Source organism: Peromyscus californicus, unplaced genomic scaffold (assembly GCF_007827085.1).
Source record: "Peromyscus californicus insignis strain IS unplaced genomic scaffold, ASM782708v3 Scaffold_4__1_contigs__length_199733344, whole genome shotgun sequence".
NCBI lineage: Eukaryota > Metazoa > Chordata > Mammalia > Rodentia > Cricetidae > Peromyscus > Peromyscus californicus.
In genome coordinates, this window is record NW_026294562.1 from 104269344 (window position 1) to 104297267 (window position 27924).

The 27924-nt window shown below is 37.4% G+C and overlaps 1 protein-coding gene across 14 annotated transcripts in view; it reads left to right on the plus strand.

Moving 5' to 3' along the window:
- Emsy (EMSY transcriptional repressor, BRCA2 interacting) overlaps positions 1–27924 on the plus strand; it is a 78143-nt gene that overhangs the window by 24466 nt on the left and 25753 nt on the right. For all 14 annotated transcript variants that reach the window (XM_052761100.1, XM_052761111.1, XM_052761102.1 and 11 more), the window contains 7 exons: positions 2598–2877; positions 6776–7027; positions 12268–12417; positions 14538–14708; positions 22330–22466; positions 25151–25324; positions 25941–26139. In XM_052761100.1, coding sequence (XP_052617060.1) covers positions 2598–2877; positions 6776–7027; positions 12268–12417; positions 14538–14708; positions 22330–22466; positions 25151–25324; positions 25941–26139 — 1363 coding nt within the window. The remainder of the gene's footprint in view (positions 1–2597; positions 2878–6775; positions 7028–12267; positions 12418–14537; positions 14709–22329; positions 22467–25150; positions 25325–25940; positions 26140–27924) is intronic.

The following is a 27924-nucleotide window of genomic DNA, read 5'->3' on the forward strand; positions in this document are numbered from 1 at the left end:
GCCTTAAGATTTTAACATGTCTAGGGGCCTATCATTTGAAAGTGGCAGACAAGATGATCTAAGTGCAGGCTCATTTGGTTCTCAGGCTTATGACCCTATTGCTGTACTGGTCCACTTCTCAGTTTGTATAATAGTTTCTTGGTTGTTTTCAATAACATTGCATATTGTTTGCTAATCCAGCCTGCTTGTGATTATACTGACCAACTTTCTACAAATGTCTGCTGGTTAAGACATGTCTTGATTGCTAAAACAACAGACTCCTTAAAGTAAATGGACTAGTACTAATGTCTTAAATTCTTTGTTATACTGAAAATGTATAGTAATGGTATAGTTATGTTTCCTTGATGTAGACACCATGTACAAACTCACTCAGAAAATTTTTGACTGATTTAACTTCAGACTTTCTTTAGGACCAGTGTAAAACTGAAAAAGAATTTCTTCCATAATTTCTTTGGATTTTTTTAAAACAATTTGTTCTCTCCTAGGTAGGCATAAATAGTTTTAGTCAAAGAACTGGGTATCACTATAGCACTGCTTACTCACTCCAGAATAAAACTGTGATGCATACTACCAAAGTATAAGTCATTTTTGTGTTCTTCACTGTGAAATGGGGATAATAATAGTATCTGTGTCATGGGATTTGGGGACAATTAAGTAAGATCATGTATGTATCAGCTCTAGGAGGTTTTTTGGGTTCTGCTCTAGGAACCCTGCTGTTGTCATTTGTCCACAGGTTTTAGTTTCTCTACTTGTCAGAGTAATTTGAATCGGATCACTCCCCTTTCTGTGTGCTAACATTCCAGCCCAAGAAACTGCTGTCACTTCTTTTCTGGCCTGCTGTAGTAACTTCTACTCTTGCCTCTCACTTCATGGCAACTAGAATGATCTTAAATAGACATCACATCTTGTTTCTGTGTTTAAAAATCTTTCCATTTCTTAATATGAAATCCAGGTACTTTAGTCTGGCTTTCATATTTGATCCAGCTTCTGCTTTTAACCCTCTTGGCTGTAGGCTTTCTGCACTGCTTTTCTTTCTTTTTTCAACACATTGGGTGATTCTGGTCATGGCTCTTTTATTCAGTGCTATTCTCTGTGAAATGCACTGCTGCTAAGTCTATGGTTTCCCAGCCTTACCGGCTAAACCTTGACTTCTCTCTCTTTATATCTGTTTTCTGTACCCAGCTAGGAGCACATCCTGCTTGTTTACCTATAAGGTGTAGCTAACAGCTCCCGCCAACATGTTGGTCACTACCATTTCTGCTGGTTTGTAAGAACTTCTTAATTTGTCTTTCTCTACTATCACCCCCCCCCCCCCCCCCCCCCCCCCGCTGTAGCTTCCATCTGGCAGATAGATACTTTAAAAAAATAGATTCAAATTTTTAGCAGTTTTAGATTTACAGAAAATTTATAAAAGTTGCATACTTTACATCTCTTTCCCTGTTAATAATTTTCATTAGTATGATGCATTGTTTTAATTAATAGTAATAATGCATTATTAATATTAACTTAAGTCCATAGTTTATTTGAATTTCCTTGGGTTTACCTACTGCCCTTTTCTGTTCTAGGATTCCCACCCAGGATGCCACATTATACTTACCTGTTTTGTCTCCTTAAATACCTCTCACTGTGAAAGTTTCTCAGGTTTTCCTGTTTTTTTGATAACTTTGACAGGTCAGGTGTTTTAGTAAGATGCCCCCCTCCTAGAGTTTGCTTGATGTTTTTCTCCTTATTGGATTAGGGTTGTGAATTTTATGGAGGAAGATCATAGAGAAGTGATGCCACTTGCATCGCATCGTATGAAAGGACAAGAACTGTCATGACTTTACATTTTCTAGTCCTCCATTACTTCTCAGTAGTTGTGTGCCTCATAAATGCCAATCTGTCGGTTAGATCTTTAAAGCTTCTTGAGCATCCAAAGCTTGCTTTTGTCTTGGGGCCTTAGTTTCCTACTCCTCATGCCACTAAGTGCCCTTCTAAGTGTTAATAGCACATGGTTCATACCCTGACCTCATTCTGATTTCTGCTCAGATGTCATCTTACAGAGAGATCTTCACTGAATACTTTATTTAAAAAAAAAAATCAACACTAATCATTCTTTTTTTCTTTACCCTGGTTTATTGTCTTTTCCATTTGTTTCTACATGTCATGTATTTTTTATTTCTCTCTCTGCACTAGAATGTAAACTCCATGCAAGTAAGTTTTGTTCATTCTTCTATCCTTAGCATCTAGAACCATGCCTGGCACATAGTAGATGCTCAATAAGTATTTACAAGTGAACATATCTCCAGATTACTTTCTCATGTGATGATGTGGGTTTATCCCCTAAATGGTGTATGGTGTATTGTGATGTTTACAGAACCACATCATGTACAACATTGAACACTGCCTCTTAAAATACTTGCTGAAAATTGGTGTTTTTAAGTAGTTTTGATAATTGCTGGTAAAGAAAAGTGTTCATACGCTTTTAATTAACTGTATATTCCTCTCTGTTGAATTGTTTTTTCTACTGCAGAACTTAGTTTTAAATTGTATATAAGTTTAAATACACTGATAGTTTATAGTAGTTACATGAAAATAACTTATTTTTCCTCCTTTAGGTTATTATAGTGACTACATCACCAAGTTCAACCTTCGTGCCCAACATTCTCTCCAAATCCCATAACTATGCAGCAGTCACTAAGCTTGTACCAACATCAGTCATTGCTTCCACAACTCAGAAGCCACCTGTTGTTATAACTGCACCACAGTCCTCTCTGGTCAGCAGCAGCAGCAGCAGTGGCAACAGCAGTTCTACGCCATCACCTATTTCTAGTACAGTAGCAGTAACAGCCGTGGTGTCTTCCACACCATCCGTGGTCATGTCAACAGTAGCACAAGGTGAGTGGTGAGCCACTATTTAATTCTGTCCCTGTGTGGAGGGATTTTGATGACAACGGGGGTGGGGTAGGGAGTGAATGTGTGTGTGTGTGTGTGTGTGTGTGTGTGTGTGTGTGTGTGTGTGTGTGTGTGTTGGGTCAGTGATGGCTTGCACTCCCCTTACCTTGAAAATGAAGTGTTTGCAATTTTCTCTTCTCTGTAGCTGCTGCACCTTGTTCTGTTCTATCCCCCTGCCCCCATTCCTTTCTAAGTTCTTCCATTTGTAAACATGGAAGCAAAGAAGACACACTTTTAGGCTTTTCGTTAGATAAAAGTTAGTAGCATATTGTACATGCGGTTGTACACTTTAATGTTTGGAAAGAATAATTTATAATTTCGTGTTTAAAAGTTGCCTGCTGGTATCATAGAGAGAGGTGTGAATTGGTGTGTTTTGTGTGTATTTGAAAATAGTTTATTTTTAGAGGACCGCTTCTTATTTGGTTCTTCCAAATCTTTGCTCAAGATTGGAAGCTGTAACTAGCTTCTTGGTTGTCTCTCAGGTCTGTTCTTTTGCCCTCCAAATTAGCCCTCCATCGCTAATTACTTAGGCTGATTGCATTTTGTATTCTGTTGGCACCATCTCTTATGTGGTAAGAAATTTTTTCCTTTCATTCTATGCTTTTTTCATGTTTTTTGTGGACTTAATGAGTTCCTTTCACAATAGTGTGACAGTCTTCTGCTGACCTTGGTTCTTCCACCCTGAGCCTGCTTCAGCTTACATATATGTTGATTCCAGTTAGGTTGTACCTGCTAGTATTGCTCCCTTCATTTTCTTTAGACCAATTTGAAGACATCTCTATTCTCCTCTCTTACTCCATGAGATTCTGTCCTTGTCAAATTTCCCTATCCTACCAGTTTCATGATGGTCTACATTTAGCATCTAAGCAATGTTTTTAAAGTTTTTAAAACCTGAAACCAGTGGATTCAGGAATTTTACAGAGCGGTAGAAACATTTGAAAAGTCCACCAGTTGCTCATAGCCGTATTGCAATACACTTCTTTTTAACAGATTGACCCTTTTACCCACACTGGCAGTGTTGTTTATGTTTCTGTAATAAAAAGTTCAGACTTCATTTGATAGCATTTTCCTACAGTTTTGCATCATTGATGTGTTTCTACTTTCTAGAATTGCCTCAGTTATTTTCATTGTTGTTTAATTCTGTTGCTGTTGGCAATTTATTACTCATTTATTATTTACATTATTTCCTGGTTTTAGTATTCTAGATTAATGTCTTTGTGAATTTTCCTGGACCTCACTAACACTGGAGCAAGAGTCTTCAGTGGGAAAAGGGGGACTTCTGGGAGTGTCCTATGTGCACACTTTATCTTCTTGTATTAGATTATTTCACTAATGCGTGGCTAATAGTAAATCCTTGTTATCTTTGTTTATAAAACAATGTAAAATAAAACAACATTGTAGGGGAATGATTTCTTCCTTTTTAAAAAAAATTTATTTGTATTGTGTGTGAAAGCGTTTTTTGTATGTATTTGTGTGGGCATGCACATTCATGACACACGTGAAGGACACGTCAGAGGACAACTTGTGGGAGTTGGTTCTCTCCTACCACAGGGGTCCTAGGGATCCAACTCAAGTCTTCAGGCATGGCAGTCCCCTTTATCTGCTGACCTATCTTATAGTGGCAATTAATGAGGCAATTTCACGTACTTTATCTGATAGTCAAAAGGGGTTTATTTTGAGTCAACTTACAGCAAGCAAAGGGGTTGGTTATGGGATCCAGAACAGGTGAGGCACAGTCCAGTGCAGTTCTCTGGAGAACTCTGACTTGGTCTGCAGTCCAACATCCAGGATCACTAGGTAGCCAAGAGATCGAGCACAGATGCATTTCAGTTCTTACAGGATCCCCGTCTCCTCCAGTCCCTGTCTCGGCCACGCCCCGGGTGTGGGCTAGTACCTAGCAGTTACCTGCTGCCTACCTACTAGGGGGTGGTGCTTCAGGGGTGAAGCACAGACAACCACTCCTACACCATCTCACTAGCCCAAGAATCATTTTATAAGATTTTTTAAAAAATTGTAACTGCTTAAACTAGTATGTTGTCCCATTCTTGCTTTTTTCCATTTGGTATTTTCTTAAACACACAAAGCAAGCAGTACTCTTACTTTTATGTGTTATCTTTCTTCACTTATCCTTTATTTTTATTTGTGTGTGTGTGTGTGTGTGTGAAGGTGTGCATGTGTTAGTTACAGAGTGTGGCGGTCAGAAGCTAGGTTTGTGGAGTTGGTTCTCTTTTTCCACCTTTATGTTGGTTTTGGGGATCAAACTCAGATTGTTAAGCTTACACAGCAAATGTTTTACCCACTGAGCCATCTCTTTGGCCCAACTTATACTTTGTTACATAAAAAGGGTTTTTGGGTGTTTTTTTTTTGTTGTTGTTGTTTTTTCATGACAGGGTTTCTCTGCAAAGTTTTGGTGCCTGTCCTGAATCTTGCTCTATAGACCAGGCTGGCCTCGAACTCACAGAGATCTGCCTGGCCTAGTCTCCCAAGTGTTGGGATTAAAGGCGTGCACCACCAATGCCTGGCATTGGGTGTCATTCTTTCTCTAAAGTTCATGTTACAGCTTTTAACTATCTTATATTGTAATTAGTCCATTTTTTTTTATTTGGTATAATGAAGTATTTCAGGTTGGGTAACTTTATAGTGGAAAATGATTTATTTTGACTTATGGTTTGAAAATCCAAGATCAAGAACTTGCATCTAGTAATGACTTTCTTGCTTTCAGATCTGCAGGGTAGTGCATAGCAGTCATATGGCAAGAGACAGGAGTGCATTTGTGTACCTTCTCTGAGTTCCTTTTCTCTTAAAAAGCCATTGAGATTCAGTCATGGTTTCCTCCCTGACTACCCTGCTTAGTTTTAATGGTGTTCTAAAGATTCTACTTCTAACCTATAGACATTAAATTAGATGAAGTTTCTAGCTTTTTAAGGCTTTACATTGGGGATTGAATTCAACATATGGGCTGTGGTATATACTCAAACCATAGCACATATTTAGTCAAAATTACCAATGTAGCTTCATTCGTAATTCTTCCAAAGAAGGACTAATATGTTTGATTTAGTGGTATTCCCTGTATTCTTTTGGGCATCCAAATGTACAATAAATTAATTATTCTGGAATCTGGCTGGATTAGTGTCTAAATTTATTTGCAAAATGTGACGAGTGTTTGAATGAATGACTGCCAGTAAATAGGTGTTGGTTTTTAAGTAACTTTATTATTTCAGAACTTCACTGTTGGTTAGATGAGTACATTGTAGATATCATAGCCAGCCATGAAAATATCCAAAGGAAAAAGAGAAAATTCCTTTTTGTGTAGCCTTCCTAGAAAAGAGAGAAGACCTTACCTAGATACTCTCCAGGAAGAGATTCCTCTCATAGCATGTTGGCTATAACTAGCTTTACCTTGTTGCTGGGAAAAGTAATGGAGTACCATGGCAAGCTTAGATCAATTGAGAATTACCCTCTAAAGCTGACTTAGGGACAAGCCTCCATGCACATGTATGCCAATGCCCAGGAATGTGGATTCTCAAGGGGAAAAATATGGTTTTGTTAGAAAGGAAGAAAAAAATTAGATTAACAACCAACAATGGTAATAGAATTAAACTACAATGGAAACAAGTAAGATGGTTACAGAAAAATTAGAAGCTTGTTAATGAAGCAAGACTGTAACCAAGAGTGGGCATTGTAATTAGTCTACTTAGTAGATGTTTTTTATAACAGTTGACTTTACATTTGATTCTTTGTGTTCCCAAGATATTAGTTGGCTGATGGAATGGTCCAAATCCTCCTTGTTTTGACTCACCCACAAATCCCTCCTTCCTAAATCTTCTTTACTTTTCTATAGGTGTATCCACATCAGCAATCAAAATGGCATCCACAAGACTTCCTTCCCCCAAAAGCTTAGTGAGTGCCCCTACCCAGATTCTTGCACAGTTTCCTAAACAGCATCAGCAGTCTCCTAAGCAGCAGTTACACCAAGTGCAACAACAGACACAGCAGCCAGTGGCCCAGCCTTCCTCAGTGTCTCAGCAGCAGCCCCAGCAGTCACCATTGCCACCTGGTATCAAACCTACCATCCAGATCAAACAGGAGTCAGGTAACTAACTGGAAGATGTGCTTGAGGTCTGCTGCTATCCTCAATTTGCAGTTCTCCTGGTCCTGTAGGTCATTTGCATAGTGTGTCTTCCTGCTTATTTAGATCTTCAGTGTTTTATGGTTTCCAGTAGGAAATGCCTATAAATGCTTTTTAAGCTATAGCCCTAAGTGTCTGATTTTCTTAGAGTGACTCTAAATGATATCATGGTTTTAATTTCCATTTCACTTGTTTATTGTTGGTGTGTAGGCAAGTTACTGAACTTGAATCCTCCTCCTAGCCTGGTGAACTTTATTATTTATGGGAGTATCGACACAGATTGCTTGGATTCCTATGTATGCAGGATGTATTTCATTAAGTCATCTGTAAATAAGGACGGTGTTTTTCTTCCTTTCCAATCAGTATTCCTCCCTTATTTCCTCCTTTCTTTTCTGTCTTAATTCACTAGCTAGAATGTGTAAGTAGGAGTGACTAGAATAGACATTCTTGCCTTCGTCTCTATCTTGAGTAGCAGGCATTGGGTCTTTCAGCGTTGAGGGGGAGGCCTGTTACAGAATTTTTGTAGGTGCTTTTTGAATTGAGAATGTGACATTTCCACTTTCCTGGGGCCTTTCATTATTACTACATGTTAGTTTCTGTCAGTGTTCTCTCACGTTTAGGTGCTGTGACTACCAAAGACTTGTTTTTGTGTTTAGCTGCTGATATGTTGGATCACATAGGTTGATTTTTTTTTTTATTTGAACCAGTTACATATATGAAATAAGCCTCACTTGGTCATGATATATAATTTTTTTTTATACATCGGTGGTTTCAGTTTTTTTTTTTTTGTTTTTCGAGACAGGGTTTCTCTGTGTAGCTTTGCGCCTTTCCTGAATCTCGCGCCGTAGACCAGGCTGGCCTCGAACTCACAGAGATCCACCTGGCTCTGCCTCCCGAGTGCTGGGATTAAAGGCGTGCGCCACCACCGCCCGGCTGGTTTCAGTTTTTATCTCTGTCCATGAGAGAGTTTATTTTTAAATCTGTGTATGTGGTGAGTGTGTATATGCATGTATATATATATGTGTAATGTGTGTGTAGATTTCTGTGCACATGTGTGCAAGTGCATGTGGAGGTCAGAGGTTGATGCTGGTGTCCTTGATAACTCTTTACCTGATAAGTTTAGGCAGGGATTCTCACTGAACTCAGTGCTTGCCAATTTGGTTAGTTTAGTTACCCAGCTTGCTCTGGGATCCCTTGTCTCCACCTTCCACCTCTAGAACACTGGGATTATAGGCAGGACACCACACCTGCTTGGCGTTTGTGTGGTTGCTGGGATCTGAACTCAGTTCCTCAGATCATCTATCTGCCTTGGCGGATGTTGATAGATAGTTGTCTTACAGTTGTCTTTGCAGTGTCTTTGTCTAGTTTGGTTATCAAGTACTACTGGCCTCAGAATGAGTTTGAAGTGTTCAGTTTTCTAGAAGAGATTAGGGAAGACTGTATTAATTCCTTAACTATTTAGTGGACTTCAATGAATCACTGGGTTTGGAGATTTTCATTTTGGGAGCATTTAAATTATGAACTTACTTTTTTTTAATGGTAGGAAAACTATTTGGATTAGCCATTTTATCTTTGTTGAGCTTTGGTAGTTTATGGTTTTTAAGTTTATTCACGTTTAAGTTGTCAAAATGATAGTTATCACTATCAGTTCTTATTATCCTTTAAATGGCTACAAGGACTGTCCTAATGATATTTTTCTTTATCAGGCTTTCTAGGGAGTTTCATTATTATTGAGGTTTTTTTTCAGATTTTCATAGTTTTGCTTCATTGATCATTTTCTGTCATTTTTCAGTTTTTGGTTTCAATATTTTTTGTTTCGTTTGGCTTTGTTTTGCTTTTCTAGCTTCTTGAAACTGGAATGTGGATTATTGATTAAAGATTTTTTTTCTATACATTTAGCATTTAGTTCTGCTACGTCTATATAACTATGCTTTGATAAATCCTTCTCAGCACTATTTTGTCAGCATTCTATGTATATTTATATATTGTCATTTTCTTAAAGTTTTTGTTCTGAAACCTCCCCTGGGACTTCCTCTTTGATTTATTTAGAATTATGCTATTTTATTTCCAAATGTTTAGAGGTTTTTTGTTTTGTTTTGTTTTTGTTTGTTGTTTGTTTTTGGTGATCCTTTTGGTATTAGATTCTAGTGGATTCTACTATGGATTGGCATTATTCTCTGTGGTATTTCAGTTAGCATTAAGCAACTGTGAGGATAAGCTGAAATCCTGTTTTTCCTGAAAAGAATGTCCTCTGGCTAAGAGCTATGCAGAAGAGACCTAGCACTCTATGACTGTAGCAGTTTGGAGTAGAATCACCAACTTACTGAGCTGAGTGAGGGAAAAGAGAAATGGTCTTGGCTCAGATGTCACAGAACTTGACTTCAACTTTTAGGTTTGGTGGGGAGATGTTTGTTTGCTATTTGCCATAAGACCCCTTTCCAGAGTGTCTTAGTTAGGGTTATTGTTGTGAAGAGACACCATGACCATGGCAACTTTTATAAAGGAAAACGTTTAATGGGGTGACTTACAGTTTCAGAGGTTTAGTAAATTATCATTATGGTAGGACATATCGGCGTGCAGGCAGACATGGTGCTGGAGAAGCTGAGAGTTTTACATCTTGATATGCAGGCTACAGGAAATGTTTGTCTCACTGGGTGTAGCTTGAGCATTTATGAGACCTCAAAGCTTGCCTCCACAGTGAAACACTTCTTCCAACAAGGCCATACCTACTCCAACAAAGCCATACCTCCTAATAGTGCCACTCCCTTTGGGGGCCATTTTCTTTCAAACCACCACACAGAGCATTCTCCTTTATTGCATTGTATTTATATTTTGTGTGCACATGTGTGTATGTGCACATGTGCTGTGTGAGAGCATTCATTTGTGCATGCATGTGTGCCATGCTGTGCATGTGGAAGTCAGAATACCCCTTACAGGAATGGGTTCTCTTTCCACTGTGTGGGTCTTTAGGATGGAGCTCAGGTGGTCAGGCTTGATGTCAGTTCTTTTACCTGTGGAGCCATCCTGGGGTCTCCAGAGCCTTTTAATGATGGTTGCTTTATAACTTCCATTAGTTCCATTGTTCAATCTATTGTGTAGATTGAAGAGCTCCTCATGCCATTGCACCAGGCATGGCTCTGCAGAATGGTTTAGTGCATTGAAATGACTGTCCTTTTGAGGGCAACTTTTTTGGCCTGCCACTTTCTGAGAGAGTTGGAGTTCTTAAGAACTTCTTTGGAAATTTGTTTATTTGATTTGCTCTCTTTTTCATGGTCAGTTTTGAGAAATAATATTTTCTTGAAATGTTATTATTTGATACAGATTATCAGTTGATTTGCATAGGACTGAGTAGAGTTGTCTTTTGATTTTGTGAATTTTTTTCTGTGTGGTTATTTCTTGGAGCTTCTTTCTGTGTGAGCGTTATACAGGATTATGGTTCATTAGTAAGAAACACTAGAAATAATTTTTCCTTGTATAACCTCACTGCTTATAGTTCATTGTATTCAGAACTATTTCCACAATACTTATTGAATTCTTGACATGTATTAGATACTTTACACATTTATTTAACCCGTACAATAGCCTTATAAGGCACATACTGAATGATTTTTATTTTGTGGAAAAAAATAGAATCACGAGAGTTAAGTTACTTAACTAATTAATTATGCCCAAATACCGTAATTTTAATTTCTTTCTTAGCTAATAGTTTATAATTACTTAAAGCTACTAAATATGTAGAACTATTTCTTTCCTTAATGTCTCAGCTTAAATCCCCACCTGTATTAGATACTTCCCTGTTGTTGTGAAAGAAGCCATTTAGGAAAGGAAGAGTTTACTTTGCCTTGAAGTTAGAAGACCACAGTGGGGAAGTAACGGTGGCAGGAGCTTGAGGCAGCTGGGCACAGTGAGTCTGAAGTGAGGCAGCAGAGAGTGGGCAGTGCTCCTGCTTGGTTCCTGTTTTCTTTTTAGTCAGGATCAGAGTCCATAGAACAGTGCAGATCTTCCCTCCTTAATCTAGACTGGAAAATCCCTCCAGGCATTCCCAGAGGTTTGCTTCCATGGTGATTCTAAATTCTGTCAAATTGACAGTCAAGATAAACTATCACACTACACCAAAAATAATACAATTCTTAATTTTCTCTATGAGAATGTTTTATGTATGTCTTCAAAAGATTAGTGGTGGAGAAATGCCACTAAAATTTTCTTCTTTAGTTACCACCAATTTAGAACTGTAACTAGATCTCATACTTTTTAATGAGTCCTTTATGTTTGGAATGCCAATGTAAACATCATAGCATTGTAAATATAAAAATTTTTAAATGTTAAAAAGTCCCAACATCCATAACATTTTTATTGTATTTATTGTATATTACCTTTGAGTTCTTTTTCACATGCATATTTTATATAGTTACAATACACGGATGTGGCCTTTTTTGGCATTCTATATTTGGTAAAGCAAGTTATTAAAATGCTTTTTTAGAAAGCTATTTTACGACTTTAGGATATAGCTTAGTGGTAGAACACTTACCTAGTATGTCTGACTCCCTGGGTTCAACAGTATTAACAACAAACAAACAAAAACAAGAACTTTAAGCTGGGCATGGTGGCACACATCTGTAATCCTAGCACTCAGGAGGCAAAGGCAGTAGACTCTGTAGTTCCAGGCCAGGCTGGACTACTCACTGAGTTCCAGGCCAGCCCTGGTTATATAATAAGACCCTATCTCAATACAAAAAAGATGAGACGGCCATTTAAAAGAAAATCAAACAAAAACTGTTCTTAGCCTGTTAAGTTTTTATCAGCTTATTATGTCAGTTCTGAGTCATGAAAAGTCTTTGTTGCTGAGAATCTGGAAGGGCTGTGTGGACTGCTTGTGATGCCTTATGCTAGTCCCTTCTCAAGTATTTGTATGGAACAGATTTGCTTTTGCTAACTGGTTTGAAAGCTCGTATGCTCACCGCCATAGACAAAAGTCCATATTTAGTTTCCTTTAAGAAATCTGTTAATATAAAATTATACCTGCATTCTTGAATTGGGAGAATTTAGGAAAGAGGAATTTGAGCAATGAAAGCATAGAGTTTCATCAGTGTAAAAAAGGATCTCTAGAGTAAGATTCAATAAATGTGTGTGACTATTGCCCTAATGGGCTAAGTGGCATTCTTTTAAAATTATTTGTACTGAGATTTATCTTTTCTCTTTCAAAGGTGTTAAAATCATCACACAGCAGGTTCAACCGAGTAAAATCTTACCCAAACCAGTGACTGCAACTCTACCCACCAGTAGCAATTCCCCTATTATGGTGGTTAGCAGTAATGGGGCAATTATGACAACTAAACTGGTAACTACTCCTACCGGTAAGTTTCACAAGCATCAGTCCATTCATTCATAAGTCATCAAATAACTTCCCATACCAGCAGTGTGTTGACATTGCATATCTAAAAGTTAATGAGACAGTTCTACAAAGAAGTCTTTTTTATTTTGTTTTGAGACAGAGTCTGTGGCCTAGAACTCTGTATGTAGCTGAGGATGACCTTGAACTCATATTTGATCCTCCTGTCCCTACCTTCTGAGTACAAGGATCATAGGTGTGGGCCACCACACAGGTTTATCAGGTGCATAGTTTTCAAAAGGTCTTTCTTGACTCCCTCAACTCCTGTCCTGACCCCTGAAGTTAGCTCTCTCTGATATATTTTTTTTCACAGTCCTCTGTTATTTTTCTTTATTGCAGTTACTCCAATTTCTACTTATCTAGTTGTTTGAATTGTTTTATCCATATTGGACAATAAGCTTTATGGAATTAAGGGAACAAATCCATTTATTCACTATATGTAGGTGCTCAGTCAGGATTTGCTGAGTAACTGAAAACATGTCCAACTCACAAGGATGTTACTCATAAAAGTCCATGTTACACATTACAGTGTAGTAAGGATTGCCTAGACTGATGGAAGCATGCCATTGTTCCCAGATAGACAAGCAATCAATTTGTGCTAGAGGTAGTAAAAAGAAGAGCATTTTAAATTACCACTCTTTGTGAACTTTGTAAGTGTTAAATGATAACCAGTCAGGAGCTAAGGAGATAGCTCAGTGTGCAAAAGCACTTGTTAAAATGCAAGTGTAAGGACCTGAGTTCAAATCCCTAGAACCTACATAAAAGCCAGACCTATAGCAATACTGGGTCATGTTTCTGTATTTATAGTGCAACAGGGTTTCTTTTTTTTTTTTTTTTTTAAGTAGAAGTTTTTGGTTTTGTCGTTATAATTCAAAGCATTCAAACTTTATACCCCTGTACTATGTTTACTTTGGACTAGACTTTTTTTCTGGTTCAGATATATTCTGTGAGCAGACTAATTCTTCTTAATGTTCCTCTTATGCTTGTAGTGGTTATAAGTTTTTAAAGTAAGTGACTTCCTAACCTAAAGGTAATTTTTTCTGAGGTGGGATATTTTGAAAATGTCTGTTACAGTTTTCTCTGAATCTCACTTCAGTTTAAGCAAATGCCATCTTAGTCTTTTCTCCGTTTCCTCTTCATTTTTCCTGAGACTGATCCTTCTTGTAGGACTAGTCTTTCTGAGTTACTGGTTTATAAGAAACTGCAACAGACTCATCTGATTAGTTTTTAATCTTTTGTGAAAGAGAAAAGTCATAGAAATAGTAGGAAAGGGTATAAAATCTTTTGAGAGAGATGGAAAGATCGATTTCCCAATAAGTCAGTTAAAGTTGAGGAATTATGTAAATAGAGATAATTTTAGTCTAAAAACTGTTCCTGGCAATTCTTGGCAGTTTCAACTATATCTCTAGTAAAATGATAGAATGATCCTTTAAGAGATGGAAATTTCACTGGGCAATGGTGGCGCACACCTTCAATTCCAGCACTCGGGAGGCAGAGCCAGGTGGATCTCTGTGAGTTCAAGGCCAGCCTGGTCTACAGAGCGAGATCCGGGACAGGCTCCAAAGCTACACAGAGAAACTCTGTCTCTAAAAAAACAAAAAATAAACAAACAAAAAAAGATGGAAATCTCTTTAGAGAGTGGCAGGTAAAAAACGGAAAAGTTATAAAATTTTAAATAAATATTGCCTTATTTGCTGAATGGTGACATTAACTTTTGCTCTGGGCCAGTATCAACCAGACATAGGGACCTTAAGTAGCTGTAACAGAGACACTTACAGTGCTCTGGCATAAAGATAGCAGGAGAAGGGGTAGGAGGGTCTACCTTTTCTTGGGCTGGTAATTTGATGCAACACATCACAAAGTTTTACATGTAAAATTAATTTGAATCAACTTGGCATTGGTTTTTGCTATACACATTGAAAACTGGCTGTAAAGTTGGAAATGAATGTCTTGACACCTTACAATTCCTTTTTCAAGTTAAAGTGATATATATGACATTGAGCTATAGTAAAATTGTACAATTATCATTCTTTTTATAAGTTAAAATTTTTGATAAATTTTCTTTTCACTACTTTCTTCTTATAGGTACTCAGGCAACCTACACCCGGCCAACAGTGAGCCCATCCTTAGGTCGAGTAGCCACAACCCCTGGAGCTGCAACCTATGTGAAAACTACCAGTGGTAGCATCATTACTGTAGTACCCAAATCATTAGCTACCTTGGGAGGCAAGATAATTAGCAGTAATATTGTTTCTGGTAGGTATGTCTAGAATATGTTAAAAGCATGGTGATTTTTGGTTAGAAGAAAAGCCAAGTTTCTCTACAGCAGGACTCTATTAAACACCAGGTTTTGCTTCAAAATTTGACACTTTGTTTTCAGTCCTTATATGTAATGATTAAACACAGCTTTTGGTAAGTCTAAAGTTGAAAGAGCATTTAGTTTTAAGTCACAGTGCAAAATTATGGTTTATGTTTGCATAGGGATTTTTCATTTAAAAAATAGTCTCACATTTGTCAGCCCTTTTAGACTCTATATAACTTGAGGTATTGTGCCAACTTTACAAATGGACACATGAGGATTTAGAGGTAACATGAAGCTGTCCAATGTTTGCAAAAAGGATAATGGAAGAACCTGTATTTGCATCTGAATATGTTTCAGGAACATAGTTTGGATTTTCAGTTACTAATGTCACTTTAGCTTATTAAACATAAAATATTTGAATATCTTTGTTTTTCACCATTCGTGATGTTTACTTTTTAAAATTATTTTACTGAGATAGTAAAACCAACTCTCTGCCTATTTATTGGTATGTTGGAACAGTACCTGGTTTTTATTGGCTCATTAATCTTTACAGTATTTGGGTTGCAGATTCTGAAGTAGAATGTTAATGTGGCATTTGTTTTCATTGATTATTATTTTTAATTAAAATTATGTAAATGATCTGACTAAGCAAGCCTTGTGGATTTTAGCTGTCTACTATTTTTGTAGACTAGTCATGTTTTGTCTGCCCCGGGTGAGTTGTTCTAACATTTTTAAAATGAAAGGAATAAAGTTTCTGGCAGTATTTTATGTTGCTGATAACTCAGAGAATGGAAAAAAGCAGAACAGAGCATGGTGTTGGCATAAAGCTCTGTATTCAAAGCTGTTAATTTTGGCTCCACTCTTAAGTGTAAGTGAGAAAACCCAGTGCTTGCCAACCTAAGGAGGGTGAGACGAGAAGGGAAGGATCATTGTGCTGTAGCTTTTAAGTGGATATATAAGGAACACAGTTAATACTCTAATTTATCATTTGATAGTATCTTTAAATAGTCTAAAGCTCTTGTTCAAACACATTTCAGAAAGTTGACTTCATTGGAAGGTAGCTTTTTAAGACCTTGAACAGATTTTTACATGTATCTGAGTTCACAGTACTATATAGCTTACAGGTGTGTCTAGATGTCATGAGGTCTCTTTTGGGACCTTATCATGGTGTAGCTGTTCTGTACTAGATTAGAGTCATGTCAGTATACAATCCTAGAAGCAGAGGTTTGATCTAATATCTGTGTATTCTCTCTCTCTCTCTCTCTCTCTCTCTCTCTCTCTCTCTCTCTCTCTCTCTCTCTCTCTCACACACACACACACACACACACACACACACACACATATGTGCTCACCTTTGTATTAAAGATGGAACTGCTCAAGGTTAGTTGCTATTTCAAGTGAATGAGTGGTTCTACATGAGAAGAATTATTAGAATTCTCCAGCTTTCCAACACTCTAGAATATATTGACATAGAGTTAAAACAGTTTAATTTGGTGTCAAATACTTTTACCTACTGAGCCATCTTTCTGGCTCTCATTTCCCAATCTTTATTTTTAAAAAAATATTGCTTTTCTTTTCTTTATATTCTTGCTCTCCTATGACATTGAGATCATAGTATAGTAATTTTAAAAATCTACATATCACCAGCTGGTAGCCTGGTTGAACAAATTTAGATAATTTTCCACCTTTATCTATGAGCAGGTGGTGGATTCTGATTTCTCTCTTCCCCACACAAAAGATCTATTTTTGCTAAAACATTCCCAGACATTCAGCTGTAAGAATAGAAGACTTTAAAACAAAACAAAAAATTTTTCCTCTCATTGTTGGGGAATTTAGAAAGGTGCAAGCAACATTAAGATTCCATAATGTTTTGTGTAAATGTTTATATTATAATTTAAAATTTTATTTTTTATTAACAGTTTAGATATTTTCCCATATCGGTAAATGTATTTTAATCACCCAGTGGTTATGAATATTTCCCTGTGTACCATAATTTAATCATATTCTTACTGTTGAGTGATTTAATTGTTTACAGATGTGGGGTTTTTGGCTTTTAGATTTTTTTCTTATTGGTTATTATAAATAATCTTGTGGTGAATATATTTTTTTGTGAAGCTCTTGCTTCCTTTGTATAACACCTTAGGAGGCAGATTAATTTTTCCATAGTACTTTCTAGAAAAGTTGTATTTTTATTTTTATTAGACGGAACAAATGGAAACTATGTTATTTATATGCATATATATCAGATAACTTTCATACACACACACACACACACACACATATATATAGTGAATATTGTTGAATTTTGATTGTAGAAATATACTCATTTTATGCAGAAGTTTGTTTCCTTCAGAGATGAATTAATTGTCTTAACTTTAAGGGCATTTTGAGGACCTGGGGCAAGACTTGCTTGTGACTTACAATCTTTCAATGTCTAGCAAGGAGCTGCTGTTTGTATACTTTTTTGTTTATTTTTTGAATTATTCTTTGGGCAAAGCAGCATAAAACATTACACAGAAACCAAGATAGAGTGATTTAAGAATCTATGGATAGTAGGATCTAAGCCAATAAATTTGTTAAGTCAGCGTACCATAGTATTCACACACATACCCCACCCCCCTTGGGATGCCCAGCAAACACCTTGCCAGTGAGAAGCACTCCTCAGTACTTCTCTCCCCACCCCACTCAGTGTTATATTTTGAATCAGGCTCTTGCTGAGTTGCTCAGGCTGGCCTGGAACTTGCAGTCCTTTTGCTTTAGTCTCTGGAGTGGTGTAGCTTACACCACCAAACCTGACTATAATCGTTTTGAGTTTTTTCACAATTTGTTGTTACTGTTGGAGACAGGATCTCATCATATATTTCAGGCTGGCCTCACACCAGCTATATAGCCTAAACTGTTGTTGAATTTGCAGTTCTTTTTTCTCTGTGGTTTACAAGCATCCCCCGCTACTCCCACCTCCAAAAAAAAGAAAAGACTCTTTGGAATTCATCATCAGAGAGCCCATTGAGATCCAAATGTGATTGTTACTTGGTTCAATGTTATTTATTTATTTATTTATTTATTTATTTATTTATTTATTTATTTATTTATTTTTTACCCTTTTTAAGTATAGTGTCTTTTGGTAGGTTCTCTGAAATGCCAGATTCTATCTGTGGTACTGTGATACATAAACATGTACACAGGATTCAGTGTGTGCCCTAAAAAAAATGCTAAATGGGTTGGGAGGTTGTGGTGCACGCCTTTAATCCCGGCACTCAGGAGGCAGAGACAGGCGAATCTCTGTGAGTTTGAGGCCAGCCTGGTCTACAGAGTTCCAGGATAGCCTCACTGTAACACAGAGAAACCCTGTCTTAAAAAACAAAAACAACAACAAAAAGATTTGGGCTGGAGAGATGGCTCATTGATTAAGAGCACTGGCTGCTCTTCAGAGGACCCAGTTTCAATTCCCAGCACCCACAATGGCAACTCACACTGTCTGTAACTATTTCCAGGTGACCCAACACCCTCATACAGACATACATGCAGGTAAAACACCAATGCACATAACAAAGATTTATGTGCTTTTCTTAAAATATCCACAGAAGGCAGGTGTGGTGGCACATACCCTTTAATTCCAGCACTTGGGAGGCAGAGGCAGGCAGATCTGAGTTCAAGGTTAGTCTGTTCTACAGAGTGAATTTCAGGACAGCCAAGGCTACACAGAGAAACCCTGTCTTCAAAAACCGGGGGATGGGGGTGTTGAGGGGGTGAGGAGAGACTGCTAAATGGACTACAGATGAAGCTCAGAGGTAGAACAGTTGCCTAGTATGAGTAAGGCCCTGGGCTTGATTCCTGGAACTACAAAAGAAAACAAATTTTAAAAACTAAAGAAAAACAAGGATGCTAACTAGCTTCTGCGGGTTCCGTTGTATTGTGGAAACTGTAGATCCACTACTATGAAAGCCTAGCTTTGCATAGTTTTTTCCTTAGGTGAAACATACACACTGGAATTTCATGCATTTAGTACTAGTCATTCTAAAAAAGAATGATGTTCCAGTTTATTAATACAATGTTACACTTATTATTTCCTGTTAGTCCTTTTTCTCCATTTTGAATTATTGACTCCCCCAATCCCCATTCATTAAACTGGTAGACTTGACTTATGACTGTCTCCTGAATTGATAAACCTTTATAATGGAAGGGGTAGATATTTTAGTACATAAAAATAAATCCAGTTGCTAAGCAAGTTTTATCTTAAACAAAATGACCCTTATATTTTGGTGTTAATTTAAAAGCATAGTTTATGTTTCCTTGAGGTAGTTTTTATAAAAACACTTTTCCATTATCAAATATTTGATAATTTTCCAGTGTATAAAAAGGCTCACACAACCATATATGAGGGATTAGAATTAATCAAGAGTTAAAGTTGGTTTAAGTGAATAATGAGCAGCTTGGTCTTGTGGTTTATAATGGCCTACTTATTTACTGTATAGTTGAAGGAAAAAACAATTGTAAAGCTAGTCGGTAGATGCAAGTGCTTTCCTATGTACCTGCTGAATGGCACCCGGGATTGATGAGGCATTGGGTATTGCAAGTGTATTGTGATGATTTCTAACAGGATTGCCCCAATTTAACAAATTCTTAATCATCCTTAAAATGTTTTTTTAGATTTATGTGTATGAGTGTTTTGCCTACATATATACGTGTGTGTGTGTGTGTGTGTGTGTGTGTGTGTGTGTGTGTGTGTGTGTTCATCATGTACATGCCTGGTGCCCATGGAGGTCATAAGAGGGTGTTGGATCCCTTGGAATTGGAATTGGAATTATGGATGGTTATGAGGCACTGTATGGGTGCTGGGAACTGACCTCAGGTCCTCGACAAGAACAACAAGCCCTTAATCTCTGAACCATCTCCCCCGCCCCTTCTGAATAAATCTTAGAACTAGAACCTTGTTATTCTTGGTGTAAGATTATTTCATATAGTATGTTAATTTGAAATTCTAGTAAGGAATGTTAATATTTTTTCCAATGGAAAATAATTAGTAATGTTTTTGAGAATATATTAGTTGTGTTTTTATTGAGTGCCCATTCTGTATTTACTTATTTACTACACCGGCCTGTAGAAAAGTATGATCTGCCTGCTTTCTTAGGCCCAGAAAATTTTAGGAGCTAAAGTAGAATTGGGACTAATATGCTCAGTATGAAATCAGCACACTGAAGGAAGGGTGTATATTGACTAATCTTAAAATCTGTCAGAACTTCAAAAGTTCCACACGGGAGTTTGGGATTTGTCGGATAAGTAGTGGGAAACCTCAGAGTTTGCCGTCAGTTTCTGTTGCCTGTGAACAGGAGGAACTAATATTGTTAAATTGGTAGATTAAGGCTCTGAACCAGTGTAAGCTGCTATTTTTGTTTATTGGTTTTAATATTTGTTGTGAGGGATAGGGGTGCTGGGATCAGAGGACAACTTGCATGAGTTGGTTCTCTCCTTCTACCCTGTGTGGCCTAAGGATTGAATTCAGTCATCAAGGCATGGCGGGCAAGTGACTTTGCCTACTGTGCCATCCTGTGAGCCCACATGGAGATTGTGACGTTCAAGAGTGAAAGTTGAAACTAGATGTAGTGGGGATTAGGAATACTCTTTAAGACCAATTTAAGCTGTTTCAGATTCTTGATGTGAAAGGTTTCATTTAGGAGATTGGGTTTGGTATAGAATATCAAAACTGTATGACAGAGAAGCTTGAGATGGGGAAGCAGGGAGGAAGAGGAGAGCAGTGCTGACTGCGCTTGCATGGACACCATTATTTATTTATTTGTTTGTTTGTTTTTATTTATTTTTTTACGTTTTATAAAATCTTTATTGACAAATAATTCACATAGTATACAATTTGCCTGTTTGCACAATTTGATAGACTTTAGTCCAGCATCCTCAGGCCCATGACAACATCACCACTTTCTATTTTAGAACATCGCTGTCTTTTTCATACGCACATATGGTGATTACATTCCACCTTATTTTTTTAAATGAACATAATATTTGCAATTGTAACCATTTTTAAGTTCACAATTCAGTGGCATGAATTATATTCATTTTTTAAAGAAGATATGTTACTGATATACTGAAATCATTCATATATGTAATAAACAGTTTCAAAGTAATTGCCACCCTCTGTGCTAAACACCGAGCCATCAGCGACAAGAAAAGGTCATATTTTGTTGTCAGGTACAGGGAGTCAAGACAAGGCAGGAATCCAAGGTTTGTACCAGCTCTTCTAACTTGGACAATTAGAATGTAGAGCATACATTTGGTAGTAGATAGATTTGATAGATGGGAGAGAAGCAGACTGTAGAGGAAAGGCCACTATATGTTTTTGTCAGTAGGTTTATACACTTAGAAAGTAGATCTTTTCTATCTTATAGAAAATTAGGTTTCATTACGCCATTTTCAAACAAAAATTATTTTTGTTTCTTTACCCTCTTGTCCCATCCCTGTCCCTCCCTTTTCCCTCCTCCTCCCAGTAGTAGCCCCTTTTGCACTTTGATGTCCCATGGGACCTTTTGTTCTTCCCTCTCGCCTTTCTTAACACCTGTTCTCCCTCACAGCCCCGTATTTTCATGCATCCAGGATCCAAATATGAGGGAGAGCATGAGATGCTTGTTTCTCTCAGACCGAATTACCTCACTTACATTATAAGAAAGTAGATCTTAATGACTGAAAACAATTTTACCCTGTCAGTCGATTTCCTCCTTGCAGTCTCTAGAGTTGTGCACACTCAGAAGCACATATTGACTGCCACTTGGTCTACACATCTGTGTTCACTTTTTTTTTTTTTTTTAATTCATTTTGGTTTTCTAAGGTAGGGTCTCACTCTACAGTACAAGCTGGTTTAGAACTCACAGCCCTCCTGCCTGCACCTCTCAAATGCTGGGATTACACACGTTCACTCCCACACACAACTGTCTTTTTGTACGCCTTTTTGTAAATTTTTTCTACAATTTAGTGAATCTTGATGTTTGCCTCTAATGTTCCTATTTTGAAGAGCGTTTCCATCATGCTGGCCACATAAATTTAATAATTAGATTTGTGGGAAACACATGTCATAAGATTTTTGTTTAGTTTTCAGGAAAGAGTGTTGATGGGGAAATGGACAGTGATATTTTTAGATTTGGAATTTGGTGTGTAGGTCCTCAGATTTTCAAAAGAGGATTATTTTAAGACTCACTTCTTGCTGGGCATGGTGGTGCATGCCTTTAATCCCAGCACTTGGGACGCAGAGTTAGAGGCAGGCAGATCTCTCTGAGTTCTAGGTCAGCCTGGTCTACATAGTGAATTCCAGGCCAGCTGGGGCTACATAGTGAAACCCTGTCTCAAAAACCTTAATAATAATTTAAAAAAAAGTACATTCTTAGTATTTATCATTCTGGGGTGATTCAGAATTTACTATTCCAAGCCTTCTTTTTTGTCCTTAGGACCACATTCACGTCATCTAAAGGTGACATTGTTTAAACATATTACTTGTATACATCATAAACAGGATCAACCAAGTATCACTAGTCCTTAACTCAGGCCTCCTTTTCTTCCTACTTCTCTAAGGAACGACTACCAAAATCACTACAATCCCAATGACTTCCAAGCCCAATGTGATTGTTGTACAAAAGACTACAGGAAAAGGAACGACCATTCAAGGCCTCCCTGGCAAAAACGTTGTCACAACATTGCTAAATGCTGGAGTAAGTAAGACCTTGAACGCACTAAGTAATCCACTAAGCATTTTTTAAAATTTATTTATTTATTTTATGTGCATTGGTGTTTTGCCTACATGTATGTCTGTGTGAGGGTGCTGGATCCCTTGGAATCAAAGTTCCAGACAGTTGTGAGCTGCCATGTGGTTGCTGGGAATTGAACCTGGGTCCTCTGGAAGAGCAGCCAGTGCTCTTAACCTCTGAGCCATCCCTCCAGCCCTCCACTAAGCATTTTAAAGGCCATCTATACAAACATTTTTTTTTAAGAACATCAGAACCCCATAGTGGATGGAACGGCTTGATTCTCTAGTGCTGTGATAGAATAACCTTTATCCATCATCAACGGATGACATTTTTCACAGTAATGTGAAAGCATGTTGCTCCTAGCTGCTCATAGCAAGGTGGCTTGTGACCATGGTTTGAGTGCTTAGTTTCATTCAGATGGAGAATTCCACTGGCTTAGCTGCAGGAAGACTTGGAACAGTTTTATTCCTGCTTATGGCCAGTAGATAAGCATTTGGTTTAGGTTAGACAAAGAAATATTTGAGTTTAAGATAAAATTGTTAGATTGGGTTTGTTACTTAAGGTTTGTTCCTTATCTCCCCCTCCATTTCCCCCATTTTAGGCTCCAAAGGCAATTGTGAAGAGGATGGAGTTGGACACATTTAGGCTTTGTGTCTTTCTATTATTGTATTTGATCTTGGGTGGCTTATTTAACCACTGTAATCTTTTATTTCTTCTTGTTTACATTGGGGTGATGATGGGTGTTTTGAAAGTGCTTAGAACAGTGTCTAACAACACATGGGAAGTTCTGTCATTGGTTTCTTACTGTTCTTGGTATTTAAGCACTCAGGCTATTTTTCTGACCTCACTAGAAGACAGAGATCTTTCATATAAGTAGATCATAAAAGCTTATGTATCATAGTCTTTTATAATACTGAAAGTGGTCCTCATTAGGCCTCTTTTGAATTTACATAGCAATTCAGCAGGAAAGCCAGGATTCTGTAGTACAGAGGCAGAGGCAGGCAGATCTCTGTGAGTTCCAGGCCAACCTGGTCTACAAAGCAAGTTCCAGGACAGCCAGAGTTGTTACCCAGAGAAACCCTGTCTTGGAAGCCTGCCCCCTTCAAAGGGTATGTTATCTGCTACAAGAGATCTAAGAGTCATGTGCGAATTTTGTCTAGTAGATACTTGAACAGTAGTTTGTCAGGCAATGCTAGTAAATCGAATAGATCAATCTATGGGACCATTGTCATCAGCACACAGAACACGCGTTTATACTCCCCACCTGCATCCATGCAGGCCTACTACACATGAGAGGAACTTTCTCAGATGACATCCTGGTTTTGTTTGGGTCACAGTACTTGGACAGGCTGTCAAGCCATTTACAGATCAGCATGCCGCATACTTGCAAACTGGTGGCTGTTGGAAGACAAATCAGAACTCTTTCTGGGAACACTGCTGCACACAGTATGTGAGAGTTGAAATAGCCACCTGATTAGAAACACTTTGTTTCCTTTTGATAATTGTAGTTGATAGTTAGGTTTATAATTTTTAAGCTCAGATTTAGATATGAATTCTCAATGGTTGCTTTTTTGACAGCTCACCTGGTTCCTTTCAGTTTATCAACTGCTCAGTTTGAAAGCTACACATCTATGATGATGATAGCTAAAAATTAAGAAAATCGCTAATGTGAAAACTGCTAACTCTTAATTTTATGAATTTTAATCTATAATTATTGGTAAAATTACTATATTTGAATTTAATTCAGTTAAATTCAAATAGAACTATGCTGAGATTAAAACTGTGATCAGAAAAACAGTACTTCAGAAAAAAACAAAGGGCTGAGGATATGGATTAGTGGTAGAGCATTTACCTAGCATGTATGAAGCCTTGGGTTTGATTTCTAGCAACACACATACATACACACAGAGGGGGAGAGAGACAGACAGACAGAATAAAGCAGGTGAAAATTCAGAAAATGGTGAAAGGCTTGAATCTGTAATAGACTAAAGTGATATTAGTAACATACTAGTAAACCATGAGAAATGCTTTATGTTTTTCCCCTTTCTTCCTGTAACCTTAGAAAGAATGTTAATTCTTTGCGCTTTTCATCTTCCCCATACTTCTTTTTATAGATATCCTGCTGTATACCTTTATAATTTCATATATGCTTGATTTATTTTGTATGTGTATGTTTATCTGTTGATATTCTGCACAGTTTTTTATTACATAAATATTGACTTCAGGTATATTAAAAAGTGAAAATGAGTGTGGGAGATGACCTATAATTTCAACTTTCAGACATAACAATTGTTAACATTTTAATATATGTTCTTCCAGACATTTGTTTTAATATAGGTATTCTATGAATGGGATAGTATAAGTTCTTAGATATTCTTAGATGTGGTAATTTTAAAAAACTTAATCGACAGAAATAATTTCGTTTTTTGGCTAGAAAGTTAGTCAGATGACTTGTAATATTATTTCAACTAAGTCCAGGATTTTTTTAATCACTTAAGAAATCGTGTTCTTTGTTGCATAATCTATAGTCCTTTTCCCATCCTGGCAAAATCTTTCTGTGCTTTTTCAGTAAATGGACCATTGTTTGTTTTTTTTTTAATCACTTAAGTGCATATAAATATCTTAAATAATGATTGACTTCAATTTAGGGAGAAAAGACTCTTCAGACAGTGCCAACTGGAGCAAAGCCAGCAATCATTACTGCTACAAGACCCATCACCAAAATGATTGTAACACAGCCCAAAGGAATAGGTTCCACAGTCCAGCCGGCAGCTAAAATCATCCCAACAAAAATCGTCTATGGACAACAAGGGAAAACACAGGTATGCTGTAAGATATGGTAACTTTTCTTGGCTTTTGAATATTTAAAATTCTCAGGTAGAAATTTTCTTCCCTTTTCTTTCCTCCAGAAGACCAGAGTTTCATTCCATGTACCCACATTGGGAAGGTCACAACCATTTTTAACTCCAGCTGAAGAGGATTCAAAACCCTCTTCTGGCCTCTGAGGGCACCATATACATACACAGACACATTAAAAAACAAGAAGGAAGAATCATAACTGTAGCAGTTTGGCATGTCCCATTTAAATTATTGTACATAGCTTAGCTCTAGTTCATCTGTGGATTAAATTAGTCTTTGGTAAGCAATACTGGGCCCAAAGCCTAAATAATAAATATACATAATGGTAATTTCTGTGCCTGGAAAATGACCTCTAAGTTTAGCTTTTGTTGTTGTTTGTTTCTTTTTTGGACAGGATTTCATTCTAGCCAAAGGTGTCTTTGAAGTCGAGATAAACTTCCAGCCTCTCCCAAGTGCTGGGGTTATAGGCATAAGCCACCAAGTTCTGGGGTTATAGGCATAAGCCACCATGCCTGGCTAGTTTAGCATTTAAATGGCACTCTGAGATTTCATCTGGGCATGTTTCTGATTTTCTTCTAGGTTCTCATTAAACCCAAACCAGTGACATTTCAAGCTACAGTTGTTAGTGAACAAACAAGGCAACTGGTAACAGAAACATTACAGCAAGCATCTAGGGTAGCAGAGGCCGGTAATTCATCTGCTCAGGAAGGAAAAGAAGAATCACAGGGTTACACAGATAGTAGTTCCTCTTCCACGGAGTCCTCCCAGAGTTCCCAAGGTAAGAATTACTGTACTTCTGATTACACAAACACTGATGACATCGTGCCTCAGTTCTGAAGCAGCTATTACTTCTAGGGATTCCAAACCAAACTTGTATGGTGGTAGTTCTTTTGATTTGATTTGATTTTTTTTTTTCCTGTTTAGTAATTGAGCTGAGATTTTATTTTTGATATAGATTACCATTCCTACCTTGTGTCATATGTTCATCAAATCATTGATAGATTTTAGATGATGATTTTTAATCAGGTAAGTAGTGTTGAGCTGGGCACAACTGTAGCTTCTAGATGGTAACTTTTGTGTTTTTCCTCTTTGGTTTGGGGGAAGTAGAAGAAGTATACAAGAAAAGGAATGTGTTTTTAAAATTGATTATTGCTAAAACTTGAGAAAGAGTCAAGGTGGCCAGAGGTGAGCTGTAAGTGGGTGGCTGTACATCCCAGTGTGTATGGAGTCTTAGTTTATGTTTGCTGTCCTGCCTAATTATGAAGAACATTGCCTTTAACTCTGAAAAGTATTCCAAATGGTAATCCGTAGTTATCCCATTTATTAGAAGATGAACGCCACAGCAGGAGATAATTTTCAATATTGCTGTCATTATGACATTTTACTAGGAAGTCTCTTACAATATACACTCAGGGTCTACTCTGAAGCTCTGAGACATTGTCTTCTATTCATGTTACTCAATTACCCTCACTGCCCTTACTGGGTGCTACAAGCTGAGGATCCTGTCTGAAATACTTGGGATGAGAAGTATCTTGATTTCAGATTTTGTATTTGTGTGTTAGTGTTTGTGTGTGTGTGTGTGTGTGTGTGTGTGTGTGTGTGTGTGTGTGCAAGAGAGGGGCTGGAGAGAGAGAGACTGAGAGACTGAGAGACTTTACAGATGGGATCCAAGTCTAAACATGACATTCATATATGTTTCATATAAACCTTATACACTTAGTCTGAGGTAAGGTTTTTGGTTTTGTTTTTTCCCCCTGCACCTGTGTTCTGACTGTGACCATCATGTGAGATCAGGTGTAGGATTTTCTGCTAGTAGTGTCACTTTGCTTAGAAAGTTTCAGATCATGGAGCATTTTGGATTAGAGTCTTTAGCCTATGTTTATGTCTGTGCTTATGCACTCTGATGCATCTAAGCACAAATGTTCTTCTTTCCCCCTATTCCTTGTTCTTCTCTTCCTTCTCCTTGCTTCTTCTACATTAGCCTTACTGGTATGCCTGCCTTTTTTTTTTTTTTTTTTTTTAAGCACTGTTAGAAAGCACATTTTTTTCATATTATACACATTATTTTTAATCTTCAATGATGCTTTCACATTCATTTTACATAGTTTACATTGCTGCATGTTATTTGTTGACAATTATTTGTCGGTTTGAACTATGTAGTAAGAATTGTGTGAGGCCCTATAAAGGTTGAGTAAAATGCAGTTCTTGCCCTTTTTTTTTTGCCCCCTTTAAAGATAGAGTTTCATAAAGCCCAATCTGGCTTCCAACTCCAGCCGTGAATAGTCTTGAACTTCTGATCCTGCTGCCTTTATTTTCCAAGTGCTGGGATTACAGGTGTGTACCACCACACCTGGCTAATTGTTGTGCTGTAGGAGCTTAAAATTCAGACTAGGAGGTTTTAAAAAAATTCATACTCAATTGCAGCATAAAGATTTTCATTAATAGTGAACAAAATTATGCCAAAGGTTAAAAGTCCATATTCCAAAAAAATGAGTAACATTCATTCACAAAGCAAGTATTTAATAAGATCTTTGAAAGCTTGTTAATTAAAAAAATAAGCTGT